The following is a 16,076-nucleotide window of genomic DNA, read 5'->3' on the forward strand; positions in this document are numbered from 1 at the left end:
AATTTTTCAGGGGCCCCGCAGGAAGCAGCTGCTGAGAAACGAGTGATGCCTTCGAGGATGAGCCCACTTGAGTTTGACTCCCCTCTGGGAGCGTTCCATTTTGCACCGTGACAGATTTATGAGCCTACTCACATTGCCATGTATGCTTAGTCATCGCAGGGAGAGCTGCAGCACAATTGAGATGTTGTTGCCCCATACCTCCGCCTCCCCCAAAACGTCTTGTTTTGCTTGTTGTGGTTTGTTAATGATGCCCATTTCTCCTTGTAACATTCCAATTACATCTGCCTTTCCAAGGCACCACAGAACATCCTGTACCTCGGGAGCGGTAACATTTAAAAACTGGCAACACATCTCGTCTTGTTTAGTTGGAATTGGTTTTATTACCCTCGAAAGAGTTGGCGCTCCTGAGGAATTTGGGGTAACACTTTTAGAACAAGACGGCACAGATCGTCGTCACCTTGTTAGCCACGTGAACTTACGTAAGTCAAGGGGGACAAGTGAGGGTGTGGGGGGGTTTCATGTCAGCGGGTTCAGTGTTTTCAGCCGTGCTTCATTTTCCATGTAGTCACGGCCCCGAAAGTCTGGGCCGTACCAACGGGTCTGGACCTGCGCTCGTCATTCCCAATCCAGCCTCATGTGTTGCCAGTAATCCCCGGCGTTGTGAGGCAGAGAGGTGGGGCCCCATTAGGTATGAGGTGTACACAGATCAAAATGTTGCCGTGGCATGCGTCCAAAGCCTTGGTGCCAAGAATGCCGTTGTTGTTGTTGTGGAATGTTAGCGTTAGCCGAGTTCTAGCAGTGCGCAGTCGTGGTCAGTCAGGGCCAACAAGGCCTGCCGGCTTCTCTGCTGACTTAAACACTATCAAGGAGCACTCACCTATATTTACAACCTAACCAAGCATGGAATTGTAAACATTTATTCCCGACAATCTATTCTCTTCATCTTGTAGTGTTGGCTGGACTGATTCCAGTATGTGTATGTTATATTTTTGTCCAATCAGAGTTGAGCCTCTCAAGTGTTGCAATGTTAACCTAATCTGCCCTCTAAATCAGTCCAGATGTTGTCCACAGTAGAAAGGCATCTCGATCTCAACACATACACAAGTACACATGTAACATCAGTGTTTATTTCATTTTTATGTATTTACAAAATCCAAACTTGAAGTGAAATATGAAACATGTTATTGCTTCATTCCTAAAACACACACAGTCAACCAATTCTCCTACTCTAGTTGTCTTTATTATGGAACCGATTCCCAGCTTGGTGAAATTCACGTATTTGTGTTTTTGTGCTCTTTCTGTAACGCCCTAAAATCCCACTGGATGGCGCTAAAGCCCTGGCTAATAGTAAAATAGTAATTAGCGTCAAGAGCAATATGTTGATGTGATTTATCACGACTGTTCTCTGACCTTTTTATGCCAGGGAGGAGCGACGTTTCGCCTGGGTTGTTAGCAGAAAAAAGTAATGACAGAGTCTTCACCGCATGTGTATGTTTTTGCTCTGCAAGCTAGCAAACGAGAGGTCTCATTATTGTTTGACAAACCGCCAAACAAGCGCATTTTCAGTCAATTGTTCAAAGATCTAATCCTCTTTAAACTGTTTATTTTTAATGAAATTGAGTTTTTAAGGATCATCGGCTGTAGTGATGTGTTGTATTTGCTGTTGTTATGCACAATTATGAACTTTTTTTTTTTTTTTGGATGGGGACGGCATGTCATTGACTCCGGGATAAATCAGAATTGGTGAGTGATAGGTTCAAAGCCCTGCGGCGAAGCGGGCGTTTACTATAATGCAAAAAACAAAAAACAAAAAAACTGTTCAGACAAAAGACAAACCAGAATTTGAAACTACGACTACGGTGGCAAATGAGTCTATTTTTGACAGCATGAAAAAAAAGCTTCATTTGGATAAGCTGACATTCATTCATGAAAACAAACCAAATAACAATGACATCAAAAGACTTGAAACACTTAGACGGTTTGAAAAAGCAAAGTAAAACTCTCAGTCGGAGGGAGTTTCCGTGGAGCGAAGCATCCCTCGTGCGCTCGCCTGCCGTCCTTTGTAAACACACCTGCTGCAATGTCCCCTGGGAAAACCCCAGTAACAACAGCAGCTGTTTTCCATGCCTTCAGCTACGTGACCTCGGTGGCTGATATCCATCGTCCAATCGACACCACTTGGGTTCTGATGTGACACTCGTATGCGTCTGTTCATCCCAAAATAAATTAATCCTTAATCCAAAAGTCACTAATACGATGGAAAAAAAAGTATCTACAGTACACTATTATTAATGACATCAATGGAAGGTTGAATCATGGTTAGATTCCAACATGGCGATGGGCGACTTCCTAGAGTTCCTGCTTGGATCTCCTTTCATCATCTGCATCAGTGTTCCCAAAGAGGGATTCTTCCATGTTATTTCCAAAGTCTTGTCATCTTTTAGCTACACTTGCAGGACTTGACAATCATGTTGGAAAGCTGCTCCACCTAAAATCCAGATAAAGCCATTAAGTGCATCACGTGGATGCTCGCTCACGTTTAAAAGCCAATTTCCGACTGACCTTGTGTTGCCTGCCGACGTAGTAGAGAATCGGGAGGGGCTCCAGCGCCTGTGGGACGCAGCACGGCTGGGCCGACGCTCCCGGGTTGTGATGCTTGTACAGGGCCAGGATCTGAAGGCAAAGCACGGTTCATACACAACTCGGTTTAAAGAGTCCTAACACGATTCAAGTCTTTGAAAAGTTAAATTACATTTCTTGTCAATTTGACACGCCCCAGAGAAGAAAGAGTCTTCTTTATAATCCTGTCAAATTTGAACGTTTGAAAAAATATCACCTGTGTGTCTGCATTGACTGGAATAGAACCTGGACCAGAACGGTCATCCAGAATTTAGAATTTAGGAAGCCTTTCGAATAAAAGGCGAGTCTTCTTCAAGAATCGTGTCCAGTCCAGTTGCCTTGATTGACTTTTTGTGAATTTCCATCTACAGTTTCAGGAACTCTTAGTTCCTGACTCATGCAGTATGTGCACTTGAAAGGATCAATCGATTATTATTTCACAGCCAATCCAAAAGGGTTGCTGTATCTCTGGAAGGTAGAAGCTCCTTTCCAAGGGTCTTCTTTTGACCCTGATAAATGACCCTGTAACTAAATGTAGACAGTAGTTCCCATGGTACAAACAAACAATAGTCTTCCAAAAGTTCAGTAGTAAAACCTTCCTGCGGTCAAAATACTGTAAATTTGATATATAACCCACTAACAGTACCCCAATCTGGGGCAGTGATTTCTGATTGCTCATCAACTTTGGCAGAGTCTTCAGTGCTGAACAAATCCAAGTGGAGCACTGCTGCATTCATCTGACATTTTCATTCAGTTAAGATAAGCAAGTTTTGATTCACACAGCAGGCAAAGGAAGGTTGAATCCATTCGCACACCACGGTGATAAGTAGTGAACGGCTTCTGCCATTGCTCCCTACCTGAGAGTATTTGTTCTCAGCATTCCAGATGTAGGTGCAGGAACCCATGCAGTAGTTGGCATGGTAACCGGTTGGCCGGTGGATCCACTTCCAGCCCAAGTCTTTCCTGAAGTCGATGTAGAGGCTCCTGACGCAGCAAGTCTCTGTCTGGCTGCATTGAAAACATACGGAAGATGTACTTTCCGATTATGGATTTGGACTCTTGTCACCGCGCGTCGCGAAGCAACGAGATTGACTTACGCCGTGCAGGTGTCTCGCGTGTCTGTGGAGCGTCTTTTCCGCGATCGAAGCTGGCCACTGGCACTTTGTGGGATGGAGCTGGTCAGGATGAAGGGCGGCTGCTGGGTCATCTGCTTTAACATCGCGATGTCGCTGCGGTCGCTGTCGATCCCGGAGATGGAAAAGCTGAAAGTGGCGTCGGCGCTCCTCTGGTTGCATTCGCAGAAGAGACGAAGTTCGAATCCCTGCTCGTCCTCTGCAAGGACACACATTCCAAATGGAGACATTTTGGTCAGGGTTGTGAGTTACAAGTATGTCTCGAGTCTTGACTTTCAACTAGTTTGAAGTTACTGTGACAAACATCAAGAAAGTATGGAGTGCCGAGGGTGATATGGTAGGGGAAAAAATAATGCGCGTTCCCTTGCAAAAACCTTTGCCTTCTCGCAAAAAAAAAAAAATTGTATTCCAAAACTACGTTCCTTTGCAAAGATTGCGATCCCTTACAAAAACGTTTGTGAGATAACACAAAGGGGTCGATTCACTAAAGGTTTGTGTAGCCTTTGCAGGGCGCTAACCGGTAAAAATGGAGCAATCCGGCAGCGCCTAATTCACTACACGCGCAAATGGGGAAATCCGTCACTAAGGGCGCTGCCAACCAGATTGTGCCCGGGTGCGCTGGTGGTATTTGCGCGTATGTAAATTAGGTAATTTGCATACATTTGGTGCATATTATGCCCACGCCAATGCGAATGGGACTCATTGATATACAGCGTGTAATTCACTAACGCCAGCGTTAATAGCCACACGGAGTTTGAGTGGCGCCGATAACGTTTATGGAAGGCTGGTGTAAATTTGCCGCTTCCTCAATCACGACAGCAGTGCATGGTGGCATGAGAGCCCGCCCCCCTCAGGCTGATCACGCAGAGAAGAGAGAGAGAGAAAGGGAGGGGGGACATTTTTCTATATGTTGGTTTACGACACATGATTGTAACCCGGGCTGATGGCGGTGGTCCCGCAAGTACATCAACTCATTTAAAAAATAAAAATAAATAAATTGCATCCCCTCGCAAAAAAAAGAAAAACAACTTTTGAGTTATCTCGCAATCACTGTGAGGGAAGGCAAAGTTTTTTTTGTTTTTGTTTTTCTTACAAGGGAATGCAAAATATTTTTTTCAACTTAGAGGCTCCGTAAGAAAGTCAAGTCGAGTCCGAACTAAATTTCAAGCAAGTCAAATACAATAATTTCTTGGGTTAAGCAAGTCATAAGTCATATCATAAAATCTTTGTCAGTCACCACATCAGCGTGATAATAAAATCTATTCTGACTGATTAGAACATGACAAAAAGAAAAATATGTAGCCACCCTTGAAAGTTTTGACAACAGAATCTGTGTTCTAAATTTGTCCATTTTATTTTAGTTCAATGAATCCTTGGAGTGCCGGAGTTTGAAGCTGTGTTCTGCGTTTTTGGCATTTTCTTTCAAAAGCAAACCAAACGACACACTATGTTGAAAGTGCGGATTTTCACCTGTAAACAGGAAAGACTTGTCAAGTTGTGTGCATGAATATCAAGTCAAAGTTGAGTCGAGTCTTTCCTAAGTTTTCGCCAAGCACGTCCCAAGCCCTAAAATGAGCAAATGGAGTCACCGTCCTCCGGTTTTGACACGATGGTGTGATGTCTCAAACCCACCTTTGCCTTGGAGCCAGTTCTGTACGGTCTCGGTTACATCAAACGAGAGCCACTTGTCCTTCCACTGGTTGGTGATGAAGCGGGACGCCAGGTACCGAGCCGTCGGGCCCACGCCGCGGTACAGCTCGACTCGCTCCTCGGTGGGTATGGTGGGCTGCTTGATGAGCATCCGCAGCTCGGCGCTGGTCAGCAGGTGAAAATCGCCCACACTGACCCGAATCTCAGAGACGTTGAAGGGTAACGTGACGCTTCTGGAGTTCTTGGTGGTCTCGGAGTGGTTTTTTCCTGCGGGATTCAGAAGAAAGGGTTAGTTTGGACGGGGCCGGGATTTCATCTCTCAACACTGCATGGATGTGACGAGTAAAGAAACGTTTGGTATCATATTCAGTTATTTTATCATTTACTTTGGACTGGACTGACTCTTCCCTTTAAGTTCACAAAGCACATGCGCTGAATTAGGGCTGTTTCAACCGGTGTATTGACGTGACGACGTAATGCGTAACGTCTTGGTGTCAAATTGGACATGCGCGCGTCGTTTGCTACTGCATAAAAACCATGTAGGAGCGTGTGAAGAGAGCTGCAGCCAGTTCTGTCGCGTCTTCGGCAAAGTGGGAGTGACGTTCGTCATGTGGAGGCTGTTTTGCTACAAGAGGTCAGATATAATATTAAAAAACAACAACAACAAAACAGTCGTTTGCAAATTGTGCAGGAAAACTGTTGCCGTAAAGTTAAGAGTATGCGGAGGCTAAAGACACGCGAGGACGACATAGAAGCAGCTCGTGTCGTTGGGTGTTGAACAAAAGTTCATTAATTACTGGAGCACTCTTGATTAGATGCACTCCTTATGGGAAAAAAACAAACAAAAAACAAACGGTGGTTGGTTAATACTGAAGTGGTCGTGTATTGTTTGGCCAAGACAAACAATCCGCTGTGTTATTTTACCGTGACCGGTAATTCGCCATCTAGTTGACGCTAACCGGCCACTAAGCTAACATGCTCTCGACGACGTCTGCATTGTTGTCGCACAGTAGCGTAAATATTTGTGTTTTTCACGGCAAAATAACACTCGAGTTGCCACAATACGCTTGCCTGCGATGTACAAAGCATGACGCCACAAACTGGATGCTACTGTTATCATTGGCGATCTCCGCCCACAACACAAGGATCAACCACACCCCATTACAGTTGGGATATTTGCGCTTTGTTTACATTAAAATTGTGGGGGAAAAAGATGTCTGAAATATCGTTGCTGCAGCAAAAGTGCTATTATTCCGAAGTGTCAATCGCAAATCTATTGTTCGGTAATTATTACCAACATCGTCAAACATATCGTCACCGCAAATTTCTTTGAAATATCGTGATATCATTCTTAGGCCGTATCACCCAGCTCTATGCTGAATCCTATCCGTCGACAGGGTTCAGGGTACGGGTGGCGGGCAGCCGACATCCAGCGATGACTATTCATCGATGGGGGAAGGGAGCCGAGGTGCAACCGGCCCGAAAATGGATGGCTAGAAGAGTGGACCATATTTTACATCATAGTTTAATATTTAACCATCTATGTATAGGTTATTTGCACCATTTTAGGGTCATAATGTCTCATTTTCACATCATATTTAATGGTCTCTTTACCTTCCATGTATGACACTGTTACACAATGGCAGATATCTCATTCATATCACATCACAGTTTTTTTGTTGTTTTTTTTCATTTTGGTAATTGCAGGCAGGCTCAAGTATCACAGTCGAACATCTGTCAGTACGTTTTGGCTGTGCACCCCATAGTTAAGATTCACGTGTTTACCTTATGATATTCACTGATTGGTTAACACCGGAGGGCTCAAATGTACGCATGACATAACATAACTGTTTTCCATCGCCGATGTCTTTCCCAGCTGCGCACACACATTAGCAAAATGAAATAAGTGCGATGGCAGCCAAATAGGAATCGATTCCACCTGCGGCAACGTTGAGCGTAAAGAAAGAGGCTTTTGTTTTCTTACTTCTAGTTTTTTTGGGGGGTTGAAGTTGGGAACACAATCACGGCCTCACCTTCCCTTCAGAGGTTGACATAATACAGAACCATACCATAAATCAGAGGCAGCCAAAATCCAGTCCGTGGCTCATTTTGTTTTGATTTTTTTTTTTTTATTAACCTGCCACATATACTAATAATAACACTGCACATGGCCCACATCAAAAAGGAAAATGTTTGAAGATGATATAGAATACTAGTTTTTGTAAACAAAAAATATAGTTAGTAAAAGTTTCATGTTATTTCACACTTTTTTATTTACGTAAATGTATAAATACGTTTCTTTAGCCTTACGTTCAGCACAATTCCGAATGTCATTGTTAACTTACATTCACTGTAAAAGACCAATGTGCTTGCTATCTATTTATTTATTTATTTTTCTTTATGTCTATGGTAGATTGTCAGTCATCCAGGTCATGGTCTTAAAAAAAAAAATCAGAATAAAACTGAAACAAAATTTGAAGGTTGCAAGATACCAACATGTAAAATGCTTTAAATTTAACGACAATAAAATGTTGCTTTGTGAACGATAAATATTTTTGGAAATATTGACATGTTTTACTGCTTTGTATGCGTTACAGCATATTGAATTGTTTTTCTAGCCTGTTTCTGAAAAACAAGGTGACATGAGACCCCCCCTTTTTTTGCCCATTTTTCTGCATGTTGCCCTCAGTGAAGAAAAGTTTGGACATCTCTGCCATAAATCGAAACGTTTGAAAGGATGAAAGTGCGCAGAAATGCGTGAAGGTGAGCAGGAAAGTCACAATGTGGTTGAAGAAGAATGTATGTTGGGATTAGTAGTAAAATAAAGGAGGGGGGGGCAAAGGTTTTTGCGATGGAATGTTTGTCGATGCTGCTTGGTCTTGGCCCGCGCCCCAAATCTTCTATTTTGCTTGGGAATGCCAAAGCGATGATTCTCTTGGCTCCTCATTTCACGCATACTTCCCGGACTTGGATCTGAGCTGAACCAGGATTGCTGGTCCGCTTCTTGTGTAACACTTTTACCAGAATTTGTGCTGGCGTTTTGACATGAACAAGCGAGTCCGAAAGGCCCGAAAGGAAGCTGTCGGTTTGTGAGGGGAAGCCAGATGACATTTTGGTGGGTGCCGCCCATGTCGGAGGAGCACAGCTACAGTGAAAAGTGAGATAAATGTGCCAAGGGTTAGACAAGTGAAGTGAAACAGGAAGTGATGTCACTTCCTCTCTGAGGCATATTAGCTGCAGTGCCAGTCCTCACTTCTACTTTTTAATGAACAAACCAGACCTTTGCTTGAACTTCTCCACCACCAACACACTGAACGCAACTAGAGTTAGGCGACTTGAGTCACATGACTTGGCTTGAGTCAGATTTGACTCGACTGTTTTACGAATTGCTTGGCTAAACCATATGAGAGACTTGGACTCAAAGATAAGAAAACGACAGCATTTCACTTCCACTGACATGATAAAATCCGCAAAAAAATGTAAGCTACAGTTTAGCTAACTGCAGTTCGTCAAACATTAGCTAAGCTTCAAGTCGGTAACGTTGAAATGAGAGGAAAATAAACTACAATAAAGACGAATGTGTGAATTTAAATCTTGTGACTGAGCACGATTTGATGACTTGACTTATGACTTGCTCAAGCCAAGTAATGACTTGACTCGAGCGGGAGGTTTTTGTTCATTTGACTTTTGTAAGGTTTTGTTGTTGGGTTACGATCAGTGAAAAGAACATTCAATTATCACTCCAACAAAAACATAAACACAACACTTAAAAGGCGCAAGACTTTTCCTATGCACGCAAAAGACCGACATTTCTCTCAAATATCGTATATTAGTGAACACTTCTACTTTGCCAAGACAATCCGACCACGTCACAGGTCTGCAGGAATGAGAAGACGCCACTTGTCCTACTTACTCCCCAAAACAAAAACTGACAAGCACATGCACACACATGCACACAGGTGCTTGGGTGTGGGAGGATTTGAGCACTGATCCGCAGGTAAGCCGGGGACAGCTGTTGTGGCAGGCAGGGAGGCAGCTCTAGAATTATTAGTGGGAGGAAATAGATTCCAGCAGGCCGCTCCGCCCTCCTCCCCTTCTTCCCATTCACTCCCTGACACGGTGTTGTTGAAACAAAAACTGAGCTTTTGACTTTGTTGACTTTTTACTTGCGTTCATGCCCAATAATGGCGTGGTAACACAAATTACCAACACACGGTCTAACCCGCCTATGTGCAGATTTACGCCGCTTGGTGCCAGACTTGCGCAGACCACAAAAATGGAGACTTAGGTGGTAAATGCAAACACGTGGCAAGTCATGATTGCAGTTCAACTCAGGCCTGGTTCACACAAAAAGATAATTTGGCTGCATTACATTAACTTCATATTTGACCTTTACCTATAACTTTGATATTTTCATTATTTTTCACGTACAATTAGTACCTTTAAAAACACAGTTTGCAACTTGCTGTTGAGTGAAAATGACATCACAAGGGCTCAGGTAACCAATCACAGCTCAGCTTGTGAATGTCACATGACCAAACCTAGAAAACAGGTGAGCTGTGATTGGTTACCTGAGCCCTTGTGATGTCATTTTCACTCAACAGCAAGTGTCAAGCAAAATGTCTTTTTAAAGGTACTAATTTTACATGAAATATAATGAAACTATCAAAGTTATAGGTAAAGGTCAAATATTCATGTTTGACTGCCAAAAATGGCTAAATAAGTCAAGTATCCCTTTAAAAGTATGAAGAAGCCACAAAGTGAGAAAAATCGGGGGGGAAAAGATGCATTTAAAATTGTGAAAATGGTGACAATCGTGATGATAATCGTTCAATAATCAAATCGTAGCACCCCTAATCGTAATCAAATGGAATCGTGGGGTGCCTTAGATGGCACACCCCTAATAAATAGCAGGACAAAATCAGGTCGGGTGTTTTCCAAGTTTTCGCTCGGCAAATCCCAAATCCTAAAATTGACTGCTTAAATCCGACTTGACTTGAGTCCCCCGCCTCTGCCCAAACACAAAATAAAATGATTACGTCCTGAAATTCACATCCCTGCAGATTGGTGCGTGTGGAAAGTGTTAGTCATCCAGTAAAAGAAAAGAAAAGAAAAAAGACACACACGGGACAATTTGAAAAACAGGCGAGTTAATGAAAAGAACAGAGAGAGGTTAGCTGGTGTCGTCTCTTTCTTACAATTGCAAAATATTCCTCCACACGTACACTCAGGCGGCTGGCCGGGGCCCAGCACGAGCCGGCGAGCCGGCGAGCGCGAACGCGAACGCGAAGAGGGTTTGTTTGAAGAGGAAGCGGTGCCGAGGCCCGGACTGTTCTCTGGCATTCCGCACAAGTAGGAAACGTGCGTGCGTGCGCTCCCCACGGGCACCGGACCCCAGTCGCCCCGGAGATCTCGGCCACCATCAGCAGGCCTTCCTTCCTGCCGAGCTGGCCCGTCACGCTCGCCAACGTGCAAGCGCGCTGATAGCCGGCTCAGGAAGTTTGGCGAGGAGGAATAACCCGGAGGTTGAGGGACAAACTTTGTGTGCACGACTTGGGTGGAGGGTGCAGGGGTGGGAACTCACCAAGTATGACGACTCTCACTGGGCCTAAGTCAAACGTTCACGTTATCTGTATTTACTTGAAGGATTTCTACTTTTAGTGCCTACATTTGAAAAGGGATATCTGCACTTTCGAGACCTTACTTCTTCAAAATAGGCCTGCTTCTTTCCATAAGCCCGTATCCCACTGAGGACGCATTTGCCATGCTAACGTATGCTAATTTCACGTTCGGGTTTGTTCAAGATCTCAGCCATTCCTAAATGTTCTCGAAACAGTCGACCTGGTTCTCTAAACTGTTGTAATGGTCTTTCTTGTCTTACTTTATTCCATAATGATCTTCAAACATATTGAGTCAAACCTCGGTTTTCCAACATAATCCGTTCCAGAAGGCTGTTCTAAAAGCAATTTGTTCGAAATCGGAAACAATTTTTCCCATTCTAATTAATGGAAGTAATTTTAATCCGTTCCAAGTCTAAAAAGTTTATTTTACACCATAAACTGCACTGTATACTGTTTACCATAAATAGAAGTGTTTTATTTAGATATCCTATCTAAAATGATGAAAAAAAACAAAATGCAAACATTTCTTTTTTAAATTCAATAGTTCTGCGCACTACTTTCCTCTTTTCTTTACCACTTGCACTTGCTTTCTTTGGACTCATGATTAGGGGCTAATACACGATGCAAAACTCAAAAAAAAAGATTTGCGTGAATAACAATGAACAGGTCAGCTCCGAACCAACTTGGAACACGAATGTGCTACGGAGGAAGCATTCGAGTTAGCTGGGCTCCCGAGCGAGTCGCATTCAGGTGCGCTCGGCTTTTTTCAGTTTGGTCGAGAGACGATCTTTTTGGACGAGTTCTGAGACATAAAAGTCTCGAATTTTTGGGTTGAAAACAGAAGCGTTCGAAAACCGAGGTTTGACTGTATAAGGAATTTCAAAACAAATCTCTGAATTTGGGTCTGAAGTGAATTTCAGTCTGTAATCTGCCTTCCAATATACGAGTATCTGTACTTCTACGTGAGTACAGCGTGTGAATACCTTTGCCACCTCTGAAGGGGGGTTAGATGGAAAGTGTCCATAAAAATCCATGATGGAGAACAAGTGACAGGATATGCACGGGAGAACCTGACGCTCGAGTTACAGGAAACCCCCAATCCCTCAGGAGAAAATGAAAGAGGGAATGAAGCCGGGTGAAAGCGAGCACGTCATGTCTTCATTTCCTAGTCTGCCCTTTTCCATCCGAATCCTAGCAGGGAAAAAAAAAAAAAAAACATTTTAAAAGCTCCTTTGTTCTCCTTCTGGATGGAGGCTTTCTTTTGAAGTGGCGAAGAAGGGAGGCGAACGCGGATGCGCGGTGACGCACGCAAACAAACCAAGATGTGTTTATGGTCAAAGATTGCGAGTCCAGATGCTTGGTGGTGCTAACATGCGATCTGGGAAGCCATCACGTTGCCTGGAGATTGTTGGGCGGAGATCACAAGATCCTTTACGAGCCAACGTACGTTTGAATCGCAGCCATCGGACATTGAAATGTGGATATTCAACCAGATGCGCCATGACGACATGCGGCTGGCTGGCGAGCTTTGACACTTTTCAACATTGATAAGATACAAATAAAATTTTCCTTGCCGAGGCATGACAGTGGACTGAAAAAAAAGCATCTTGTTAACTGATACGAATCTTTCAATTGAACTCCATGGAAGACGGCAGCAAAGGCTTCTTCCTCAGTTGTCAACTATTTTGCAATGATCATTATCGCCACCTACAGGACCGGCAAGACAATCTATTTATCAGTCACTAATCTCTTAAATACAAAGTAAAGTTGGGTGACTCGAGTCGTTCATAAACTTTGGAAAACAGAAGTGTGGAATGGACTGCTGTCGTGGCCGAAGAACTTTACATCGCTGCACATTGACCCACCAGTGGTCGGCTGCTGCCACGAAGGGCGCTGCCACGTCCACTGGGAGCCAATCAGGGTTCAGTGTCTTGCTCAAGGACACTTCCACACGCTCACCAGGGCGGAGGATCAAATCAACAACCTCGCAGATTTGGAGACGACCTCGATTGAAGTCACCAAACCGAGTCACTCACCTCTGATATTTAGACATTTGAATCGTCCAAGAACAGCGTCGTACTCACTGGTCATGTTAAACTTGTGCAGCACTTTGGCAAAGTACTCCTCCTCCTCTTGCTCCGTGGAGACGTCGGCCGTGACCTGGGCCTGCTGCTCTCTCAACATCTCCTTGGTGCTGTTGTAGAGCGACATCAGCGTCGGTGGGATCTCCTCCTCGTCTCCCTCCTGGTCCTCCTCGGGCTCCTTGGGCAGACGCAGCTTGCTGAGAATCTGACTCCTGATGGCCTCGATGCGCTTCTTCTTCACCATCTCCAAGTCCAGGGTCTTGCACGTGGACATGCCGCTCCCCCGGGCCACCATGTGGACGGCCACCGCGATCAGGAGGGCCAGCTTCATGGCGCGCCGCTGGGAGATGTGCCTGGTCCGGGTCCTGCCGCCGCGCTTTCTCCCCTTGGACGAGGCGAACGGAAAGGTGCGACTGACGCGAGGTGTTTACCCTCGGGGAGAACAATTACAGCAGTGTGGAGAGTCTCTGAGGTTCAGGACTGTGAATAGCTCCTAACATTTGGCTCTTCTGAAGGGCGGGCTACTGGAAGCCCCTGACTCAGCAAGGCAGGTAATACAATGACGTGTGAGCTGTCAAAAGCCTCGCGCACGAGCAGACTCCGATATTTAGATAACCTCCGGACACCCTATCGGGACCTTCTCCTTGCAGACGACCGCCCTCCCTCCATGTGTCGATTCAGCGTTGTTCGGCTCACCAGGCAGTTTCTCTTCACATGCTTTTTTTTTTTTTTTTTTTTTACACTCAGCCAAGCAAAAAGTCCACTTCCTCTGCTCCTTAACACACCGCCCGGGACTATTCGACACAGTCAGGTCCAGTAAGACTGAACTACGGAGCCCAGAAACGGACAATCGGATGAGTCTTGTCAGAATTGTTTGATGTAAAAGTCACTCACAAGCTGGCGTCGAGGCCATCCTGAAAATGATCTCGTCCCTTTTGTGAGCAGCAACAGCATGTGACCTGCCGCAGCTTCACGTACATCCTCTTGTCGGAGGAGCTAAAAATGCTCGATCCTGAACTTTGTGGCCGTCTCCTCCAGACTCAGCAGCAGTGCAGGACTGTGGGGGGCATCCGTGCGTGTCCTCCGTCTATCCATGTGTTTGACTTCCACCTCAGTTTTGTTGCATCTCCGCCTCCCTGTGACAAAGCTCCCGCTTACACGCCTCTTTTTTTTTTTTCTTCTGCCTCTGCTTGTCACAGCTTGCTGGTGACAAAGTGATTTGTGGGATCTTGTGAGCTCAGCTAACTTTTCACCCCACCCTCTGGCTCCTCTCACTCTCGAGCCATTTCTGGTTCCTGTTAGTCGTCTAATGGAGCGCAGAACTCTCCGCCCAGGAAACGAGACGGTTGCAGTGTCAAACATCTGCTCGCCTCTGCTGCCTGCTGACTGAATGCTTGGCATTGGCATTGGCTGTAAGTTAGCCCCCAGGCTTGGTTTGTCTGTGGGTCGGCCTCATGACGGACACGTCAACAAGCTGCGTACAGCGCCGGCGTCTCAATGACTGACCGCCACATTTACCCGGTGCCTGTGAAAGTCCGACGTCTGCCAGGCCAGAAAGCCGAAAGGTCCTGATATCAAAGTGGAACATTTTGGAGAGATAACAAAAGTTGGGCCTGGTGGTGTTCGCTTGTTGATGCTGCTACTGGTACTAGGTTAAGGTAGGTTAGGTTCGGTAAGCACCAGAGGTGGGTAATCCAGGTCCAGAAAGTAAAAACCCTGCCACAGTTTGGCTTTAGTCACAGGAGGTTCTACTTGACCGATTGGTAAGTAACTTGTTTACCTGCGGGTTGACTAGATGCACCTAAAGCCAAACTGTGGCAGGGTTTTTACTTTCTGGACCTGGATTACCCACCTCTAGTAAGCACTAAGCAAGGTGGGTGAGTGGGTAAGTTAGGTAGGTAGTAAGACAGGTGGGTGACAGGGTTAGGTAAGTAAGTTTGGTAAGTGGGTTGTTAGGTAAGGTTAGGTAGGCTCAGTATGTAAGTTAGGTCATGTGGTTAGGTTAGGAGGTAGGTAGGTATTTAAGTTGGTTTTTGTTAGGTTGCATTTGGTTAGGTTAAGTTTGTTTATTTAGGTTAAGTAACTATGTTATGCTTGGTAGGTTTGTGAGTTAGCTTGGTAGGTAAGTTAGGTAGTTTAGGTTAGGATCGGTAGGTAGATAGGTTTGGAAAATTTTGGAAGGTAGCTTGGTAAATTAGTTAGGTTGTAGGTCGTTTAGTGATGTTGAATTAAGTTAGGTAAATTCGTATGTTTATTTAAATTAGGGTAGGTAGGTAAGTAATTTAGATATGTAGTCATCCCAAAGAAATGTATTTTATCAGGTAGCCGCAATCACGGTTAAAGACAATCCCAAACATAACAGAAAACAACCAAACTTTCAAATGTAGGATCGTTTAAAAGGCAAATATATGGTATTAATGAAGCAGCTAAAAAAAAAAAAATGTACGAAAAAGCAAATAACATGGAAATATAATTGTGAACATGAAAAATAATGAAAAGTTGACAAACAAATCCACAAAAAGTAGCACAAGTAAACTCTGTAGTAATCGTCGCGGTGGGACAAAACCAAAATATTCAGATTATTATTACTAGCTTACACTTAGTCTTGTATTGTCACACAGACGCATATTCATATTTGTACTTAAAGTACACTGATTTATCAAATGTAGTTTTTGCAATGCTTATCCTATCGTATAATTGCTGTATCACCGGCAATAAATGTGATCGATATGGCAAGTAACACTGCAATTGGCCCTTGCCAATGTCACTTTGTAAAGACACGAATATTCATTCTGAATTTGACGTCGGTTTTACAGAACGAAGAAACAAGCCACTTGTGAGCTGTAAATGACCCATAAACGTAACCAAGTGAGGATTTAATTCAGTGATTCATCCGGCAAGCAGAGCAACTCAATCGACTTTGAAGGACGTACAGTTAGCACGTTGCCATCCGCCACCGTTTGATGTGG

The 16,076-nt window shown here is 44.4% G+C and overlaps 2 protein-coding genes across 3 annotated transcripts in view; one reads left to right on the top strand and one right to left on the bottom strand.

Annotated features, from left to right (window-relative positions):
• LOC144032798 (cyclin-dependent kinase-like 1) overlaps positions 1-16,076 on the top strand; it is a 39,286-nt gene that overhangs the window by 14,925 nt on the left and 8,285 nt on the right. The gene's annotated exons all lie outside the window — the stretch shown is intronic.
• On the bottom strand, positions 1,108-14,493 carry tgfb1a (transforming growth factor, beta 1a). Its single transcript, XM_077540226.1, has 6 exons — positions 13,108-14,493; positions 5,385-5,669; positions 3,717-3,951; positions 3,477-3,627; positions 2,563-2,673; positions 1,108-2,488 (listed from the first exon to the last, which is right to left on the bottom strand). Exons 1-6 carry the CDS (start codon positions 13,436-13,438, stop codon positions 2,441-2,443), a joined length of 1,161 nt encoding a protein of 386 aa, XP_077396352.1. The 5' UTR covers positions 13,439-14,493; the 3' UTR covers positions 1,108-2,440.

The sequence above is a fragment of the Festucalex cinctus genome, chromosome 13 (assembly GCF_051991245.1).
Source record: "Festucalex cinctus isolate MCC-2025b chromosome 13, RoL_Fcin_1.0, whole genome shotgun sequence".
Classification (NCBI taxonomy): Eukaryota; Metazoa; Chordata; class Actinopteri; order Syngnathiformes; family Syngnathidae; genus Festucalex; species Festucalex cinctus.

Bases quoted from the DNA above. Each gene is read 5' to 3' on its own strand.
- tgfb1a (XM_077540226.1), bottom strand. From the start codon at position 13,438: ATGAAGCTGGCCCTCCTGATCGCGGTGGCCGTCCACATGGTGGCCCGG. The intron at 3,952-5,384 runs GTGGGTTTGAGA...GTGTCCTTGCAG, and splicing joins GAACTGGCTCCAAGGCAAAG to AGGACGAGCAGGGATTCGAA. The intron at 3,628-3,716 runs GTAAGTCAATCT...TTTTCAATGCAG, and splicing joins ACGCGAGACACCTGCACGGC to CCAGACAGAGACTTGCTGCG.